Source organism: Tachyglossus aculeatus, chromosome 9 (genome assembly GCF_015852505.1).
Source record: "Tachyglossus aculeatus isolate mTacAcu1 chromosome 9, mTacAcu1.pri, whole genome shotgun sequence".
Taxonomy (NCBI): Eukaryota; Metazoa; Chordata; class Mammalia; order Monotremata; family Tachyglossidae; genus Tachyglossus; species Tachyglossus aculeatus.
In genome coordinates, this window is record NC_052074.1 from 62,341,368 (window position 1) to 62,362,921 (window position 21,554).

At 44.1% G+C, this 21,554-nt stretch overlaps 1 protein-coding gene across 1 annotated transcript in view; it reads right to left on the reverse strand.

Moving 5' to 3' along the window:
• FAM171B (family with sequence similarity 171 member B) overlaps positions 1-21,554 on the reverse strand; it is a 42,661-nt gene that overhangs the window by 9,715 nt on the left and 11,392 nt on the right. Inside the window, exons 4-7 of the mRNA XM_038750900.1 lie at positions 11,917-12,150; positions 9,646-9,738; positions 6,454-6,612; positions 3,828-3,998 (exon numbers count right to left, since the gene is read on the reverse strand). Coding sequence (XP_038606828.1) covers positions 3,828-3,998; positions 6,454-6,612; positions 9,646-9,738; positions 11,917-12,150 — 657 coding nt within the window. The remainder of the gene's footprint in view (positions 1-3,827; positions 3,999-6,453; positions 6,613-9,645; positions 9,739-11,916; positions 12,151-21,554) is intronic.

Genomic DNA, 21,554 nt, shown 5'->3' on the forward strand with positions numbered 1-21,554 from the left:
GTTCTAAGCGCTGGGGAGGTTACGAGGTGATCGGGTTGGCCCAAGTGGGGCTCACAGTCTTAATCCCCATTTTACAGTTGAGGTAACTGAGGCAAAGAGAAGTTAAGTGACTCGCCCAAAGTCACACAGCTGACAGTTGGTGGAGTCAGGATTCGAACTCATGATCTCTGAGTCCAAAGCCCGTGCTCTTTCCACTGAGCCACGCTGCTGCTTTTTATGCTTCTTTTAGACTGTGAGCCCACTATTGGGTAGGGACTGTCTCTATATGTTGCCAACTTGTACTTCCCAAGCGCTTAGTACAGTGCTCTGCACACAGTAAGTGCTCAATAAATACGATTGATGATGATGGTAGGGGCATAAATCCACCGGTCCCTGTAAACCAGAGAAGGCAGCGGCCACCGACCCCGGGGCCGGGGATGATTTCGGGGTGGGCGTTAAGGTGCTCGTAGCGTTTGGCGTCTCAGCCGGTATCATCTGCTGGATCCGATGGATCCTTAATTTATTGTCCTTGGCCTAATGGATGGAGCACCAGCCTGGGAGTCAGAGGGTCATGGGTTCTAATCCCGGCACCGCCACTTGTCTGCTGAGCGGCCTTGAGTAAGTCAGTTCGCTTCTCTGGGCCTTAGTTACCTCAACTGTAAAATGAGCCCTGAGACTGAGTCCCATATGGGACAGGAGGGTCCGTGTCCAGCCTGATTAACTTGTATTTACCCCAGCGCTTAGAACAGTGCTTGACACATAATAATCAATCGTATTTAATCGTATAATAAGCACTTAACAAATACCACCATCATCATTATTATTAATATTATCATTGTTATTGTTCCCGATCGCTGCTTTGTTAAACAGGAGGTGACGTACACATTTCCTTCAGGCAAATGAATTGTTTTATAGATCCATGCTCTCTACCTGGACTACTTAAAACTGCTTACCCAAAATGTTCAAGTAACATGACAACTATTTTCTACATATCACGCATAATAATTCAACACTGGGACTGCTAAAAAGTGTGAATTATATTCAATCTCCAGTTCTTAACCTCACGATTTCTTACTGTCCCTTCCCTTACTGTCTCCTGACTTATTTTCTCTAAACGATTTCAAAATTAATATTTGCCTTTGATATGATATAGTACCATAACGAGTGCTAGATCTGCTTGATGGATTTCTTGGGAAGTCAGAAATTCTCACTAAATCCCAGGAAGATGGGAGGAAACCTGGGGTAAGGCTTTGAGGGAGGGAGGGAGGAAAAAGAGGGAAATGAAAAAGAGGGAGGTGGAGACTGAGTTGGGGGAAGCCGCATGGCTGGACAAGCAGCGTGGCTCAGTGGAAAGAGCACAGGCGTTGTGGGTTCTAATCCCGGCTCAGCCATTTGTCCCCTGTGTGACCTTGGGCAAGACACTTCACTTCTCTGTGCCTCAGTTCTCTCATCTGTAAAATGGGGATTAAGACTATGAGCCCCACATGGGACAATCTGATTACCTTGTATCTACCCTAGTACTCAGAACAGTGCTTGGCACATAATAAGCCTTTAATAGATACCATAATGATAATTATTATTATTAAGGGAGGAGACAATGGAGGTTAGGGGAAGGAGAAGGGGCAAGAGGCAGTGTAGATATGTACCTCCTTCCCTTCCCCACAGCACCTGTGTATATGTATATATGTTTGTACGTATTTATTACTCTATTTATCTATTTATTTTACTTGTACATATCTATTCTATTTATTTTATTTTGTTAGTACATTTGGTTTTGTTCTCCGTCTCCCCCTTTTAGACTGTGAGCCCACTGTTGGGTAGGGACCGTCTCTATATGTTGCCAACTTGGACTTCCCAAGCACTTAGTGCAGTGCTCTGCACACAGTAAGCGCTCAATAAATACGATTGATTGATTGATTGAGGAGGCTGTGGAGACAATGGGGAAGAGGATGAGGCAGAGGAAGGAGGAAAAAGGGGAAATGGAGAGACAGGAGGGAGGGGAAACAGCGGGGCTGATGTGCTCTTACTTTCCCTACTGCTCAGTCTCCCACTCCACTGGAACCATTCCTTCTCCTCCAGTCCAAGTTCCGCTCTGACCCAGAGCCTCGCAAGGATAAGCTAGTCATCCCCATCACCTCAGTTCAGTACAGAGCCTGGCATATTTGATACAAGCAAATCGGGTTGGACGCAGTCCCTGTCCCATGTGGGGCTCATAGTCTCAATCCCCATTTTATAGGTGAGGTAACTGAAGCACAGGGAAGTAAAGTGACATAATAATAATAATAGCATTCATTCATTCATTCAATCGTATTTATTGAGCGTTTACTGTGTGCAGAGCACTGTACTAATCAATCAATCAATCAATCATCCTTTTAGACTGTGAGCCCACTGTTGGGTAGGGACTGTATATGTTGCCAACTTCTACTTCCCAAGTGCTTAGTACAGTTCTCTGCACACAGTAAGTGCTCAATAAATATGATTGATTGATTGATTGATTGAGCACTTACTGTGTGCAGAGCACTGTACTAAGCGCTCGGGAAGTACAAGTTGGCAACATATAGAGACGGTCCCTACCCAACAGTGGGCTCACAGTCTAGAATTTGTTAAACACTTATTATGTGCCAAGCATTGTTCAAAGCACTGGGGTAGACCCAAGGTAATCAGGTTGGACACAGTCCCTGTCCCACCTGGGGCTCATAGCCTTAATTCCCATTTTACAGATGATGGAACTGAGGCCCAGAGAAGTTAAGTGACTTACCCTGGGTCACACAGCAGACATGTGGAGGAGCTGGGATTAGAACCCAGGTCATCTGACTCCCAAGCCCATGGCCTTCCCATATCGCTGCTCACTAGGCCACGCTGTCTACAGTCTCACAACAGACTAGTGGTGGAGCCAGGATTAGAACCCATGACCTTCTGACTATCCACTACGCCACGCTGCTTCTCCTTATTCCCTTCAGAAGAGAATAAGATTGTGAGCCCCATGTAGGACATGGATTGGGTCCAAGCTGATTAGCTTCTATCGGTCCCAGCGCTTAGTACAGTGACTGGCACCTAGTAAGCGCTTAACAAATACCATAAAAATAAACAACCAAAAAACCCTCCACCCAGCAGTCAGTCATATTTCTTGAGTGCTTACTGTGTGCAGAGCACTGTACAAAGTGTTTGGGAGAGCACAATATAACAATATAACCCACACATTCCCTGCCCTCAATGAGATTACAGTCTAGAGGACGAGTTTACAGTCTAGACCTTCATAATATGAGATTCCCCTCTAGACTGTGAGCTCGTTATGGGCAGGGAATGTGTCAGTTTGTTGTTGGATTGTCCTGTCCCAAGCGCTTAGTACAGTGCTCTGCACACAGTAAGCGCTCAATAAATAATAATAATAATGATGGCATTTATTAAGCACTTACTATGTGCAAAGCACTGTTCTAAGCGCTGAAATAAATGCAATTGAATGAATGAATCAATGAGTGGAGCCTCGAGGGAGTTGGCTCTTAGGCTGAGTAATGAAAACCCATTGATTTATTCAATTCATTCATTCAATCGTATTTATTGAGCGCTTACTGTGTGCAGAGCACTGTACTAAGCGCTTGGGAAGTACAAGTTGGCAACATATGGAGACGGTCCCTACCCAACAGTGGGCTCACAGTCTAGAAGGGGGAGACAGACAACAAAACAAAACATATTAACAAAATAAATAGAATAAATATGTAAATATAAATATAATAAATAAATTAATAATTCACTTAGCCTATACCTAATTCTGTGACAAAGAAAACTCAGAGAACAAGCCAGTCACTCTACGGCAGCAGTGTAGACGCTTATTCGCTGAACATACCTACCGGTTTTCAAGTCAAATGTCCAGGCGGGTATAATGCCCCCCGGCTGTATTGAATTCGTGGGTAGGAGGGGAAGGGTAACTTGAATGGAACCCGACACTTCTAATTCTCTTCCACCGGAAAATATATTCACGCATATCGCAGCAACTGGGTTCAACTCGATGCTTTTAAACCCTAAAAGGGAGAATAAATACTTCACTGTGCAACCTAAGGAAGCGGGCGGGGATGGTCAGCGTTGTGAAATGCACCCAGATTATTACAATTATGGTATTTGTTAAGCACTTACTATGTGCCCAGCACTGTTCTAAGCGCTGGGGTAGATACGAGGTAAGCAGGTTGTCCCACGTGAGGCACACAGTCTTCATCCCCATTTTACAGATGAGGTAACTGAGGCATAGAGCAGGTAAGTGGCTTGCCCAAATTCACACAGCAGACAAGTAGTAGAGCTGAGATTAGAAACCAAGCCCTCTGACTACCAAGCCTGTGCTCTTTCCACTAAGCCACAATGTTTCTAGAGAGGTTTTCCCTGGAGTTCTGATAATTTCACCCACCTTCTTCAAGAAGGTCCTCTCTTCCTCCCTTCAGGGCCCTATTGAGAGCTCACCTCCTCCAGGAGGCCTTCCCAGACTGAGCCCCTTCCTTCCTCTCCCCCTCATCCGTCTCTCCATCCCCCCATCTTACCTCCTTCCCTTCCCCACAGCACCTGTATATATGTATATATGTTTGTACATATTTATTACTCTATTTATTTTACTTGTACATATCTATTCTATTTATTTTATTTTGTTATTGTGTTTGGTTTTGTTCTCTGTCTCCCCCTTTTAGACTGTGAGCCCACTGTTGGGTAGGGACTGTCTCTATATGTTGCCAACTTGTACTTCCCAAGCGCTTAGTACAGTGCTTTGCACACAGTAAGCGCTCAATAAATGCGATTGATTGATTGATTCAAGAAATGCAGAAAAATCATTTACATTTTGGGTAAGGCCTTTGCTTTTCAGGGTGCTTCCTCCACTGACCCCCACCTTCAATTCTCCCCAGCTGCCTGCTGAAAGCTTCACGGCTGGTAAGATCAATCAATAAACCCATGCTATTTAATGACCGCTGCGCTAAATGCTTGGGAACACTTTCGTACAGTGGGTGGGAAATGGTGGGAGTGAGATTGCTTAGCTGGGGTGGAGTGAAAAGCAAGGAGCAAGTCACTTGCGACAAAGAAGGGCCTCAGTTTCAGATAAAACAATTGAGCATTTATATAAGCCAGAGTTTAATGACTTCCCAGATTCTTGAAAATGTCAGTACGGACGGTTAACGGCCTCATCTTTCACTGCCGAGGAGAGGTGAGTGGGGCGGCGGGAGACTCCGCATAGGAGAGTAATTCAACCCCTTGCCTTAAAGTTGATAGACTTGCCAGACAAATTCAGAAGTCTACGACTCAATTGTCACGCCAGTCGCACCCCTGTCTCAGTCAGTCATATTTATTGAGCACTTACCACGTGCGGAGCACTGTACTAAGCAATTGGGAGAGTACAGATTCCCTGCCCACAGTGAGCTAGTTGAAAGATTTGTACCTCAAGGCCCATCCCAATTGAAGGATGGAGTAAGCTGGAATGCCCCGGACGGCACCAGGATTCAAGGGGAATGTTGGGATGGATCAGGTTGGAAGCCGGCTAGTCTCGGAGTAGATCCTCAGGGCCACTGGGAAAGTCATTCAATCGTATTTATTGAGTGCTTACTCTGTGTGGAGCACTGTACTAAGCACTTGAAAAGTACAATTCAGCAACAGATAGAGACAATCCTACCCAACAATGGGCTCACAGTCTAATGAGAACCCAAGGGCCCCATTGCAGAGATGAGAAGAATGTGGAGCCAATAACAATTAAGTTTGTTCATTCAATAGTATTTATTGAGCGCTTATTGTGTGCAGAGCACTGTAATATGTGAGCCCCAGGTGGGACAGGGACTGTATCCAACTTGATAACCTTGTATCTACCCTAGTGCTTAGAATAGTGCTTGGCACTTAGTAAGTGCTTAACAAATACCACAGTTATCATTATTATTATCCCGCTGTTTCCGGTTGTTTCTGAGAGAAAAAATAATATCTTTAGGTGGAAAAGAGTATTGCAGTCCAGTCTATCCCATAATAGCACATTCTGGATGACTAAATCGCACAAAATTACTGTTTAGTCTTGATGAGATGTGTCTATCAACTTTGTCGTACTGTATTTTCCCAAGTGCTTAATACAGCACTCTGCACATAGTAAGTGCTCAGTAAATACCACTGATCAACTGATTGAGGAAAAAAGTCAGTGATTGGTATTGGTCGTCCTCTTGGAAATCAATGCTCTGAACTCGTGTCTTAGAAAGTATGGTTCTGAAGGCAGTAACAACAAGCAGATAAAGGAAGATAAATGGAAAAATTGCTTGAATATAAAATGGTTTCAAGGAATTTCTAAGGAAACTCAATCAGATTTTCTGGCATCTCGGGACCTGCAGACCAAAGAAGATGGAATAAACTGGTGATAAAAAAAATTGTTCCAAATTGACAAAGCTTGCCAATGCCTGAATGGATGTAAATGTTACTAGGGGAAACTTTAAAAGCTGACGTTCTGTGACTTCAGAGATTAGCAGATACCTGATTTATTAAGAAGAATGCCTGTCGCATAAAGGAAATTTTCTCTTTTCAAAAACTGCTGTAGAATGGTAAGATAGCCAGTGATGTTGATGAGGAGGTGATTGTTGGGAAGTTTAATTAAGACCTTGGGAAACTGAACCTTTGGCTGAATCTTGGCATCTGAAAAAAAAACCACAGAAAAAAGAGGGTGTGAGAGAGAAATCAATTCCTGAATAGATCAAACTGATGCTTTCTTTGCTTGGCATCCACAACCCGAGAACACTTTATTTTGAGTCAAACAATATTCCGTACATAATAATAATGGCATTTATTAAGTGCTTACTATGTGCAAAGCACTGTTCTAAGCGCTAGGGAGGTTACAAGGTGATCAGGTTGTCCCACAGGGGGCTCACAGTCTTCATCCCCATTTTACAGATGAGGTAACTGAGGCCCAGAGAAGTTAAGTGACTTGCCCAAAGTCACACAGCTGACAAGTGGCGGAACTGGGATTTGAACCCCTGACCTCTGACTCCAAAGTCCATGTTCTTTCCACTGAGCCACGCTGCTTCAAGTGCCATCACTTCTGCCCTCTTGTTCTCTGAAAGCCAGGCTGCCCAATAACAATAACAACAATGATAATAATAAAAGTAAAATATTGATAATAGGCACTTGTTGAGCACTTACTACATACCAAGCACTACATTAAACACTGGAGTAGATGTAAGATAATCAGGTTGGACACAGTCCCTGTCCTCCCTAGGCTCACAGTCCCCATTTTACAGATGAGGAAACTGAGGCCCAGAAAAGTTAAATGACTTGCCCAAGGTCACGCAACCAGGAAGTGGCAGAGCAGGTATTAGAAAACTGCTTTTCGTTCCCCACTTAAAGCCCCCTTTTTCTGAGGTGAAAGGAGACATTTCAGAGGGTTAATCAAACCAGTCTTACTCTAGATTCTAAGCTCTTTAAATGTCACCTTCTCTAAAGTCTCTCACATTTCTCCGTGAATTGCTAAGTTGCATTTCCCCCACAAGCACTATGACGCATGGAGCTTTCTGACAAATGGAATTTTTTCCGGGTTAATCAGGTAACAGTGGGGAATGAGGCCATCCAGGGGAGCGCTTGTTGCCCCGAGGTGGGCAATTAGTCCCAGACAAGGATATACCTCCAGAGTACTTCGAGAAGCAGCGTGGCTCAGTGGAAAGAGCCCGGGCTTTGGAGTCAGTGGTCGTGGGTTCAAATCCCGGCTCCGCCAATTGTCAGCTGTGTGACCTTGGGCAAGTCACTTCACTTCTCTGGGCCTCAGTTCCCTCATCTGGAAAATGGGGGTTGACTGTGAGCCTCCCGTGGGACAACCTGATCACCTTGTGTCCCCCCAGCGCTTAGAACAGTGCTTTGCACAGAGTAAGAGCTTAATAAATATTATTATTATTATTATTATTATTATTATTATTATTATTACTAGGAGGCAACTTCAGGAAGGCTAGTGACAGATTTCATCAGCCCGAGAGTACCAGTTGTGGTCTAGCCTTAGACAGCCACATGGAAACCACGTGAAGCAAGAGGGTAGTGATGACTCTCTATCCCCCCTCCTCATATATGACAGAAAATTCCTCTCTCCCCACCTTCAAAGCCTTATCGAAGGCAGACCTTTTCCAAGAGGCCTTCCCTGATTAAGTCCCCCTATTCTCCCAATCCCGTCTACGTCACCCTGACTTTCTCCCTTCTCAGCCCCACAGCATTCATTCATTCAATTGTATTTATTGAGCGCTTACGTGTGCAGAGCACTGTACTAAGCGCTTGGGAAGTACAAGTTGGCAACATATAGAGACGGTCCCTACCCAACAGCAGGCTCACAGCACTTATGTACACATCTATAATTTATTTATTTCAATTAATATCTGTCTTCCCCTCCTTCTAGACTCTAAGCTTGTTGTGGGAACGGAATGTGACTATTGCTTTACTGTACTCGCCCAAGACCTTAGTACAGTGCTCTGCACACAGGAATTGCTCAATAAATACAACTGACAGACTATTTCTTTGGTTCTCCCCACCCCGTCACCAGTTGAGACTCATATTCCGCTTTTGTAGGTTTTTAGTTTAGGACTAAATAACTGGAATTCGAGTGCAGAATCAGTCAATCAGTGGTATTTATTGAGCACTTATTGTGCACAAAACACTGCGTAAGTGCTTGGGAGAGTGCAGTAGAATACTACAGAGAGTACAGTGGAGTTGGTAGATATGATCCCTACCCTCTAGAAGCTTACAATCTAATGGACTGAAATATCATTTAAATTGAAAACAAGGTACATTTGGAGGGGAAATGAGAGTGAACTGGGAAATATCTTTGGCAACAACACAAGTAACTCTTAGTGAGTGTGTGTGTTTGTGTGTTTATTTAGACAGAGAGAAGCAGCATTACCTAGTGGAAAGATCCCAGGCCTGAGAGTCATAGGACCTGAATTCTTCTATCCTACTTATTTTATTTTGTTGGTATGTTTGGTTCTGTTCTCTGTCTCCCCCTTTTAGACTGTGAGCCCACTATCGGGTAGGGACTGTCTCTATGTGATGCCAATTTGTACTTCCCAAGCGCTTAGTACAGTGCTCTGCACATAGTAAGCGCTCAATAAATACGATTGATTGATTGATTGATTCTAATCCTGCTCCACTACTTGCTTGCTGCGTGATTTGGGGCGAGTCACTCGACTTCTCTGTGCTTCAGTTCCCTTAACTGTAAAATGAAGATTCAATACCTCTTCTCCCTCCTACTCTGACAATGAGCCCCAAATGGGACCTCATTATCTTGTATCCGTTTCAGCGCTTAGTACAATGCGTGGCACGTAATAAGCACTTAAACCCCACAATTATTATACACAACAGTACTTTAAAAAGAACAGTGAAACTGCATAGTACCATTTTCACTAACAGAACCTGGGCTTTATTCTGAGGTTTTTACATATTCCACTGGAGCCTTCCATCTTGAGCATAGAGGAAATAACATTTTCAAAGAGCTTTCCAAACGGTATGTGATATGTGCGATGGAGATGCCTGCTCTACTCACTGTTGGAATAAACGTCTCCAAAATAAATAAATGGTTGACAAGATCCAGCACATATGCCTATCCTAAGAAGGACTGCATTCCGCCTTGGTGGGTGAAATCAATATTAATCATTAGTCTTCCATTACGTAATAATCATTTAGAAAAACGGTACTTACCAGATGACCTTCCGGTAATTAAAACAGTATCTTCAAATAGCCATATATCTGCTTGGCTTTGAGGAAACAGTGAAAGTGTCACTGATGAATATACTGTGAAATACAACACATGTAGAATGGGTTATTAAATGTGAAAGGTTACAACAGATATAGTTTATTCCCAGGCTCGGAAAGTGGTGAACTGTGATACTTTATGAAAGGAAAGAACCGAAACTTGAGAATGACAAAAACAAAATTCTGTTCAGTAGAATAAAAAGTAAGCTGCCCTCCCACCCCCCCAAAAAACAAAAACAACAGCAGTATTTCTTATGATATTTTAATCCAAAGAGCGCGAACTTAACCCACATCCCAGGAAAAGTTTTGATACTTTATGAAAGGAAAGAACTGAAACTTGAGAAAGGCAAAAAACAGAAGTCCAATTAGTAGACTAAAAGGTAGCCCCCCCCCCCCCCAAAAAAAAACCCAACACGTGTATTTCTTATGATATTTTAATCCAAAAAGCATGAGCTTATCCCATATCCCAGGAAAATTCTCTTATCCAGTGAAGCGCTGAATCAGTTAAGCTAAGAGCAGCACGGCTCAGTGGAAAGAGCACGGGCTTGGGATTCAGAGGTCATGGGTTCTAATCTCAGCTCCGCCACATCTGCTGTGTGACTTTGGGCTAGTCACTTCACTTCTCTGAGCCTCAGTTACCTCATCTGTAAAATAAGGATTAAGACTGTGAGCCCCACGTGGGACAACATGATCACCTTGTATCTTCCCCAGCGCTTAGAAAAGTGCTTCGCACATAGTAAGCGCTTAACAAATACCATCATTATTAGTATCCCAGTGGACTGGAAGTATATTTTGACTCTGACTTGCAGATTTCCTCTTGCATCCCTAAGCATTGCAGCATAGGATAGGTTGAATGAGATTGGATGTACCATCCCAGTGCTTAGAACAGTGCTCTGCACATAGTAAGCGCTTAATAAATGCCATTATTATTATTATTATTATTATCCAAACCTGCTTAATTCTGACAGTGACGGAGATACGATCAGACAGGGTTCTTTCAACTCTTAATCAACCAACCTTCATGTCACGGTGGTCCAGGCAGACTGTGACTCATTGGCGAATTTCTCAGCCCAGCTGAACCTTCCTAGCAATTTCCAGAGAATTGCTCTGTTCACGGTGTTGATCAAATGCTTTCTTGTAGAAACAAAATATAATAGCCCCACACTCTGAATTCTATAGCTTTTTCAAAGTAGTAGTTGATATTTAATACTATTAGTACCATAGTACTGATCGATCGACCGATGGATTGATTGCTTGAATAAAGTAGCTTGTACCTACTCCAGCACGGAGTATATTAAAAAACAGTTAAAAAAACTGTTTTAAGAAAAACTCATACTCATTTTGAATTTACACTCCATCCTGACCTCTCAGCTGATGTCATTCCAATAGGTTCATGCAAAAACAATCACACTGATTTCCAAAGCCTAGAGATAAATCCAATTCTAGTCAGTGAAGCCATAGTCAGTCAATCAATCCTTCTTATTGAGCACTTCTGCGTGCAGAGCACTGTACTAAGTGCTTGGAAAAGTACGATAACAATATAACAGACACATTCCCTGCCCACAGTGAGCTTACAGTCTAGAGGGGGAGATGGACATTAATTTGAAGAAACAAATTACAGATACATACATAAGTGCTGTGGGGCTGAGGTAGGGGGTGAATAAGGAGAGGAATCAATCAATCAATCAATCAATCAATCATATTTATTGAGCGCTTACTGTGTGCAAAGCACTGTACTAAGCGCTTGGAAAAGTACGCTAACAATATAACAGACACATTCCCTGCCCACAGTGAGCTTACAGTCTAGAGGGGGAGATGGACATTAATTTGAAGAAACAAATTACAGATACATACATAAGTGCTGTGGGGCTGAGGTGGGGGTGAATAAGGAGAGGAATCAATCAATCAATCAATCAATCAATCGTATTTATTGAGCGCTTACTGTGTGCAAAGCACTGTACTAAGCGCTTGGGAAGTACAAGTTGGCAACATAGGAAATCAGGGAGTGGGAGAAAAGGCAATAAGACTTCTACTCGAGATTGTAAGCACGTTGTGGGCAGGAACTGTGTCTGTTTATTGTCATATTGTACTCTCCCCAGTGCTTAGCACATAATAAGTGCTCAATGGATGTGATTTATTATTAATAATATTTATCAATGTATCGACAGTAACAACAATAATAATGATACCTGTCAACAAGCAATACAGCTTACTTACATGGCATTCTTGCAGTCTTCCAAGGAAATGGGGATAATATGTAGCCATCCTTGTAGGACGCGACAGTCAAACTGAGCCACGATTTGTAGGGAATGTCTATCAATACCGCCCCATTGTTTCCAGTTCTGGTAGAATTTGTCTTTGTGTAGTTGACGAACACGTCCACAGTGGCTTGGCGCAGGGACTGGTGGCTGATGGCGTCATTCACTTGGACTTTCAAGGTGAAAACCGGAGCTGGAAGAAGAATCAAATCATTTGGGCTCCATCACCCTGTGCGGCAAAGATGCTCCGGGAGTCTCCGCGTTCACCCCGAGATTTAGAGCCCTCAGAACCGCTGCGCAAAAGTGACATGGGGTGTTCGGATGCATCTTCCTCAGGATCCCAACTCAGCAATAATAATAATAATGACATTTATTAAGCGCTTACTATGGGCAAAGCACTGTTCTAAGCACTGGAGAGGTTACAAGGGTTCACAGTCTTAATCCCCATTTTACAAATGAGGGATTATTCTGATTATTTAATTAACTAATTTCCCATCCACCCCTCCCCTAGGTCTTCACCCTCCCCTGTTTCCAGGCTTCCAAGCGGTAACAGCCCCCTCTCTCTCTTTGCCATCCCTACCCTCTCCTCCAAATCTAATTTTCAGAAATCAATCAAAAGTATTTATGCAATCATTCCATCGTATTTATTGAGCTTTTACTGGGCACGTAACACTGTACTAAGCACTTGGGAAAGTACAATATGAAAACAAACAGACACATTCCCTGCCAACAACAAGCTCGCAGTCTAGAGGGGGAGAAAGACATTAATCTACATGAATGAATAAATAAATTACAGATATATACATATGTATAAAAATTTATTGAGAGCTTACTGGATGCAGAACCCTGTATTGCACACCTAGGAAAGTACAATACAACAAAGACAGTAGACAAGATCCTTGCCCACAAGCCATAAATAATAATAATAATAATAATGGTGGTATTTGTTAAGCACTTACTAGGTGCCAAGCACGGTTCTAAGCATTGGGGGGATACAACGTAATCAAGGTTGTCCCACGTGGGGCTCACAATCTTAATCCCCATTTTACAGATGAGGGAACTGAGGCACAGAGAGGTGAAGTGACTTGCCCAAAGTCACACAGCTGAGAAGTGGCAGAGCTGGGATTCGAACCCAAGACCTCTGACTCCTAAGCCCGGACTCTTTCCACTGAGCCACGCTGCTTCTCTTAAAGAGTCGATGGAGTGAAACACATTAAAATAAATTACAAATAGGGTATCTTACTTGTACATATCTATTCTATTTATTTATCTATTTATTTTATTTTGTTAATATATTTGGTTTTGTTCTCTGTTTCCCCCTTCTAGACTGTGAGCCCACTGTTGGGTAGGGACCATCTCTAGATGTTGCCAACTTGTACTTCCTAAGCGCTTAGTACAGTGCTCTGCACACAGTAAGCGCTCAATAAATACGATTGATTGATTGATTGATTGATTGATAGAGGGAGATGTGTAAAAGTGTTGTGAGGATGGGATAAGGATAAAAATGCTTAAAGAGTATCCAGTCAAGTGCAAAGATGATGCAGAGGGGAAAGCGGGTAGTTGACATGAAGACCTTCTGGAGTAGATGGGATTTTAGGAGGGTTTCAAAGGTGAAAAGCCTGGCACATAGTAAGCGCTTAACAAATACCATCACTGTTATTATTATTATTATTAAGGTAGGGAGAGTGGCGGGCTTTTACTTCGAATGAGTGGTATTTACTGAGCACTTGTGCTCTGCAGAGCACTGCACTATTTGGGAGAGAGCATTACAAGAGAGATAATAGGAATGGCCTCTGCCCTCGTGGCACTTACACCATAGCGAGGGTGACAAGCCCTGAAATAAATTACATTTAGTGGAAGCAATAGAGAAAAGAGATATGGATATAAGTGCTTCGGTGTTGAGAGTGATTGTTCACGTGGTTAAGTGATGAGAAAGTGCTGGAATGAAAGTAATAGGGAGGTGAGCGATTAATCAGGGAAGGCCTCCTGGAGGAAATGTGATTTTGGAAGAGCAGAGAACTCCTTTGGGAATTTGATGAGCATCTGGATCAATCAATCAATCGTATTTACTGAGCACTTACTGTGTGCAGAGCACTGTACTAAGGGCTTGGGAAGTACAAGTTGGCAACATATAGAGACAGTCCCTACCCAACAGTGGGGATCAGTATGAAGCAATGTGGCTTAGTGGAAAGAACACCGGCTTGGGAGTCAGAGGTCTTGGGTTCTAATACTGGCTCCGCCACGTGTCAGCTGTGTGACTTTGGGCAAGTCACTTAACTTCTTTGTGCCTCAGTTACACATCTGAAAAATAGGGATTAAGACAGTGAGCCCCACGTGGGACAACCTGATAACCTTGTATCTACCCCAGCGCTTAGAACAGTGCTTGGCATATAGTAAATGCTTAACAAATAGCATTGTTATTATTATTATTATTAACAGGGTGGTATCCATTTGGGTGGAGGTGAGAGGGAAACACTGAGAAGGGAAAAAATAACAGAGGGAAAGTGAGTTTGAAAGAGAGCAAGGAGTCAAGAATAATGCTAAGATCACATTCCTCGGAGACGGAGAGGATGGCAACGTTGCCCATTGTAATGGAAAGGTTTGGTGAAGTATAGGATTTGGAAAGGAAAAAGAGTGGTTCAGTTATAGCTGTCTTCAGCCGAATAAACAACTTCCTTATTCACTTGGGTGCTGACTTGGGAGTTTGCTCTTCTGGACCACAACCTTTTTTGTTAATTGGTTCCCACTAAAAGATGTCTCTGAATTTCCTTTCTGAACCTTCTTTGGGGAAGCCGCAAGGACTCTGTGATCCCTTACCCTGAGGTGCTCCATATTTGCAAACACTGCATTGTCAATCAATAGTTTTGGCTCAGCACGAAGCCGCTGGAAAATGTAGTTAATGTGGGCAAAACCACGCCCTGACTCACTCGCTCACTTCCAAAAAGGAAAGAGGAGTGTAATACTAATGAGAAGGAGTGTAATACTAATGATGGTGGTTGTTAATCGCTTAGTATGTGCCAGGCACTGTACTAAGTAGGGATAGGAAGAAGCAGAAGTAAAGAAAGGAAGTTGGAAACCCCCGCTAATGGGGCATTGGCAAAACAATGGAGAAGCAGCAAGCCATACTGGCTAAAGAAGCAGCGTGGCCCAGTGGAAAGAACCCGGGCTTTGGAGTCAGAGGTCCTGGGTTCAAATCCCGGCTCCACCACTTGTCATCTGTGTGGTTTTGGGCAAGTCACTTAACTTCTCTGTGCCTCAGTTACCTCATCTGTAAAAAGGGGATTAAGACTGTGAGCCCCATGTGGGACAACCTGATCACCTTGTAACCTCCCCAGCGCTTAGAACAGTGCTGTGCACATAGTAAGTGCTTAATAAATGCCATTATTATTATTATTATTAAAGCACGGGCCTGAGAGCCAGAAGTTTGTGGGTTCCAATTCCGGCTCTGCCACTCATCTGCTGTGTGACCTTGGGCAAGTCACTCCTCTGGGCCTCAGCTACCTCATCTGTAAAATGGGAATCGGGACTGTGAGCCCCACGTGGACAGGAACCATGTCCAACCCGATTTGATTGTATCCACCCCAGCACTCAGTACAGTGTGCGGCACATATTAATAATAATAATAATAATAATAATAATAATAATAATAATGATAGCATTTGTTAAGCGCTTACTATGTGCAAAGCACTGTTCTAAGCGCTGGGGACGATACAAGACTGTGACTGTGACTTCTCGACTGTGAGTCCGCTGTTGGGTAGGGGCCGTCTCTATATGTTGCCAACTTGTACTTCCCAAGCGCTTAGTACAGTGCTGTGCACACAGTAAGCGCTCAATAAATACGATTGAATGAATGAATGAATGAATACAAGGTAACCAGTTTGTCCCACGTGGGGCTCACAGTCTTCATCCCCATTTTACATATGAGAGAACTGAAGCACAGAGAAGTTAAGTGACTTGCCCAAAGTCACACAACTGACAAGTGGCAGAGCCAGGATTTGAACCCACGACCACTGACTCCCAAGCCTGGACTCTTTCCACTGAGCCACAAGCAAGCGATTAACAAATATCATTATTATTATTATTCTGTTTGGTGAGCAAGCTCTGGGCTTCTCACCTAGTTTTCTTAAACAAAATTTGTTTAAAGAAAGTTTTGAAGGAGTCAAATTCTCAACGTGGTATTATTCCCATCTAATTTTTCCCCTTCGTATTCAATTTGCTCTTTACCAACCTTACTCTAGCACTCCTCATTTGGACATAAAGATTTACTGTCAGTATTCAGTAAATCAGTTCATATCATCACTGGCAGCAGAATAATCAGTCACCCCTTATTCCACAGAGCAAGGACAACCTCATATTTCACCCAGGTTTGCCATATTGCCTCTCTTCCCTGATGCTATTTCTTGAATCCGTCGTCACACTAGCTTATTTTTTTCTTTCCTTCTTGACACATCTTGTTAAAGTAGCAGTTGGAAAACAGATGATATTATCCTGTTTCTTTTATAAACGGTCTCCCGGGCTGCCCACGCTTTAATTATAAAAAAAAGTTTACTTCGCAAATCAAATTCGCATTTTGCTGTTGTCATACAAAGGCAATCAGTACAATCTCCTTAAGCAACAGTTTTGCAGGTTTAATGCCAACTAGATATCTGGCTTCAGGGTGATGCCAGAGTTTGTGCACTGGGGTGTCATAAAAGACGGATGATATCCAGTGTCCGAAATGTAGGCACTTTCTACTTTGATCAGAATTGAAGTTGAATCAATGTGCCATCTTCCAGACAAACATACAGAGACAAACAAATGCAGAAAACTGTATTTTTCTGTCTCCCACAGTCCTTTTTCAACGGGCACATTTTGGCCTGACAGAAAGTAGACACAGTCACAGACTTTCAAACATCTCTTGGCTCAAGAAGATGGGGTATGGATTCAAGGAGGCAGGTATTAAAAAAATGTGCTACCGTCCTGTAAATAAGAATGCTCCTAGTAAGCATGTTTCCAAATTTGCTGTTAAATAATTCAACGGCGTACTACAGAAGAAGCAAGTATCAATAATGACAATCGAGTGGTATCTACATACAGGTAAAAATAGCAACTTAGAATTGGATGAATGCAACAGAAGAGATCCCCTGTGGGATGAGTCTAGTAAATTTAAATGACTCAGGTAGGCATCCTGAGTCGTTTCAGAGTCTGAGTTCACTAGGCCTCCAGCGTGAATTCAGCTCACATCAATTAGGGCCGAAAGCTATTATCATTTCAGAGCTAAAGTACTACGGGAAATGACTATCAGAGTCACTTGCTCCAGACCCTTGGGAAATGCCGTGCTCCCTTGTGAGATGAAGACTTAAAAAACCCTCTCCAGAGGTCTTAAAAGCAAGGATGAGGATGTGAGTGAACCCCCGTCCTCCCACTTTCCCATCACTGTAGACGCCACCACCGTTCTGCCAGTCATAACCTTGGCGTCGTCCTCAACTCATTCATTCATTCCATCGTATTTACTGAGCGCTTACTTTGTGCAGAGCGCTGTACTAAGCACTTGGGAAGTACAAGTTGGCAACATACAGAGACGGTCCCTACCCAACAACGGGCTCACAGTCTAGAAGGGGGAGACATATTCAACCCACACAGTCAACCTGTCACCAAATCCCGTCAGCTCAACCTTCACGACATCGCTAAAGCCTGCCCTCTCCTCTCCATCCCAACTGCTCTGACGTCAAACCAAGCATCTATCCTGCCTTTATTACTGCATCGGCCTCTGTGCTGATCTCCCTTTCTCCCGTCTCTCCCTACTTCAGTCCATACTTCATTCTGCTTCCAGATCATTTTTCCACAGAAACGTTCAGTCCGGGTGTCCCCGCTCTTCAAGAACCTCCAGTGGTTGCCCAACCATGACCGCGTCAAACAGAAACTCCTTACCATCGGCTTGAAAGCTCTCAATCACCTTGCCCTCTCCTACCTCACCTCCCTGACTTCCTAACATAATCCAGCCCATACACTTCACTCCTCTAATGCCAGTCCACTCCTCGTACTTCAATCTTGTCTATTTATTCAATCGTATTTATTGAGTGCTTACTGTGTGCAGAGTGCTGTACTAAACTCTTGGGAGAGTACGATCCTCTCACCCACATCCTGCCTCTGGCCCGGAACTCTCTCCCTCTTCATATCCGACAGACATTCACTCTCCCAAATTTCAAAGCCCTAATAAAAGTACAACTCTAAGAGCCCTCATTTCCTCTTCTCCCACTCCCTTCCGCTTTGGATTTGCACTCTTTATTCACTCCTCCCTCAGCTCCGCAATATGTATGTAGCCGTAATTTTATTTATTTATATTAAGAACTGTCTCCCCCTCTAGACTGTAAGCTTACTGTGGGCAGGGAACATGTCTATTAATTCTGTTGTATTGTACTCTCCCAAGCGTTCAGTACATGCCCTGCACAGAGTAAGCACTCAATAAATACGATCACCCGATTGATATAAAGGGGCACTGGCTCACCCTTCTGACACTAGATGTGGCTCCACTGAACCACTCCATTCATTCAGTGGTATTTATCGAGCGCTTACTGTGTGCAAAGCACTGTACTGAGCGCTTGGGAGAGTACAATACAAGAACAAATGGACACATTCCCTGCCCACGGCGAGATCACAGTCTCAACTCCACACCCGAGGCCCAGATGTAAAGAGACCCAAGTGAGCAGTGAGTGAGGAGGATGGATGGAGAGATGCCTCAGCAAGGATTCAGTGCTCACTCTCAAATGCAGGGTGAAAAGATTGCCAGAGCAACAATTTGGCTAACACTGCCTGGAAAAATCCCGGTTTTTCAGCTGGGAGTACATCAGCGAAGACTGCAGCTGATGGAGGGAGTGGGAAAGGGATTTTGCCTGGTGGTGGGGTGTTGTTGAGGCATGCAGACCCCAGGAATAATGATAATAATAATAATAATTATGGTCTTTGTTAAGAGCTTACTATGTACCTTAGACTGTGAGCTCACTGTGGGCAGGAATGTGTGTGTTTGTTGTATTTTCTTCCTCCCTTCAAGGCCCTACTGAGAACTTACCTCCTCCAGGAGGCCTTCCCAGGTTGAGCCCCCTCCTTCCTCTCCCCCTCGTCCCCCTCTCCATCCCCCCATCTTACCTCCTTCCCTTCCCCACAGCACCTGTATATATGTATATATGTTTGTACAGATTTATTACTCTATTTATTTATCTACTTTACTTGTACATATCTATTCTATTTATTTTATTCTGTTAGTATGTTTGGTTTTGTTCTCTGTCTCCCCCTTCTAGACTGTGAGCCCACTGTTGGGTAGGGACTGTCTATATACGTTGCCGACTTGTACTTCCCAAGCGCTTAGTACAGTGCTCTGCACACAGTAAGCGCTCAATAAATACGATTGATTGACTGATTGATATTCTCCCAAGCGCTGAGTACAGTGCTTTGCAGACAGTAAGCGCTCAATAAATACGGTTGAATGAATGAACGAAATGCTAGGCACCGTACTAAGTGCTGGATTGTGTCGGTGCAACCCCGTTCCCACCTCCTACTCACTCTGGATTACTCAGAGCCCCGATCCTGGGATTTCTCCCCACAATTTACCTATCCTTGGGGGGATCCCACTTGCTTAATCCTCATCAGGGTGGACACCCTATTGTGCCCCATCAGCCCAGAGAAGGGGCTTGGCTCTCACTTTACCTGAGGTTTGACCTATAAGAGAAATTATAACGATTGTGGTATAGTTAAATGCTTACTAATTGTCAGGCACAGTACTAAGAACAGGAGTGGATCCAAGCAAATCGGGTTGGACACAGTCCCTGTCCCATGTGGGGCTCACAGTCTTGATCCCCATTTTACAGATGAGGGAACTGAGGCCCAGAGAAGTGAAGTGACTCGCCTAAGGACACACGGCACACAAACAGCAGAGCCGGGATCAGAACCCAAGATTTCTCCACCATTTAATATATATTACTAACAAGCGACTTGACACCTGTCTCCATGTTTTGTTTTGTTGTCTGTCTCCCCCTTCTAGACCATGAGCCCGTTGTTGGGTAGGGACCGCCTCTATATGTTGCCAACTTGTACTCCCCAAGCGCTCAGTACAGTGCTTTGCACACAGTAAGTGCTCAATAAATATGAATGAATGAATGAACAAGGTGATCCAACCAAATTCAGGTTTAATGGTCTTTCCCTGGATCTAATACCATTCCCTTCATCACCCTCTGTACTTCCCTGTTGGCAACCCGGGACTCACGTTCTTCTCCCACTAAGGTGCAGGAGCCTCGTTTAATCCCCATTTTACAGATGAGGTGATTGAGGCCCAGAGGAGTGAAGTGAGTTGTCCAAAGTCCCACAGCAAACAAATGGTGGGGCCAGAATTAGAACCCAGGTCCTTTGATTCCCAGGCCTGAGCTCTTTCTATTAAGCCTCACTGCTTCTTTGTCAATAAAGCCAAGGCGTCTCCTATGGAGCATCCAGAGATAGTGTTGGGCATCTCAGTCAGTCAGTCGTACTGAGCGCTTATTGTGTGCGGAGCACTTGCCCTGTTTTTCTCTGTGGTACCGTCCAGGGTAAATGGAAAGCTTTTGTAGTATACGTAAACTGTAAGCTCCTCTAAACATCTCCTCTAGACTGTAAACGCCTTGTGGGCAGGGAACAGGTCTACCAACTCTTTTGTCCTCCCCCAAGCGCTTAGTACAGTGCTCTGCACACAGTAAGCACTCAATAAATACCACTGATTGATTGACGCGGCCCTTGGTCTGAGATACGGACCATTGGCTTGCATCCGCCCCAGTGCTTAGTACCGTGTTTGGCACGTAGTAAGCGCTTAACAAATTCCGTCATTGTTTATTATTTTGTCCTCACTTGGCCGCAACTGCCACCGGGGCTGATTTCAGCAGCACGGATGTGCTGGTCGAGACGGAAGCCGTCACGGGAGCCAAAGATGACAAAACCGTTATTCCCTCAGGGACTTGGAAGTGCTGGGACCTGTGACTGGAAGACAGTAAGCGCTTGACAGCTAGCCCTGTTGTTCTGTCCCGGCTGCTTGCTTCCCACCAGCGGCGCAGGGCTGATTCCGGGAAGGGATGCTTCATCCCTTGATCACCCAGAGGCTAAAATCCGGCAGAAAAGTCCAGGTTTGTCCCTGGAAATTGGGGTCAGCTCCCACGCCCTGGCCCCATCCCTGCCCTACTAAAGTACGAGGGGTGTGAACCGTATAACACATCCAGCAGATGATAACTCTCCCCTCACTCCAATCCTCCAAGAGGCCTCCCCTAAGCCCCCCTTTCCTCTTCTCCCACTCCCTTCTGTGTCCCCGACTCGCTCCCTTTATTCATCCCCCCTCCCAGCCCCACATCACTTAGGTATATCTCCATCATTTATTTATTTCTATTACTGTCTGCCTCCCCCTCTAGACTGTAAACTCATCGTAGGCAGGGAATAGGTCTGTGATATTGTTCATTCAGTCATATTGGAGCACCTACTGTGGTCAAGGCACCGCACTAAGCACTTGGGAGAGTACAACCTAACAACAGACCCATTCCCTGCTCACGACGGGCCCACAGTCTAGAAGGGGAGGCAGACGGTAATAGAAATAAATACTTTTCATTC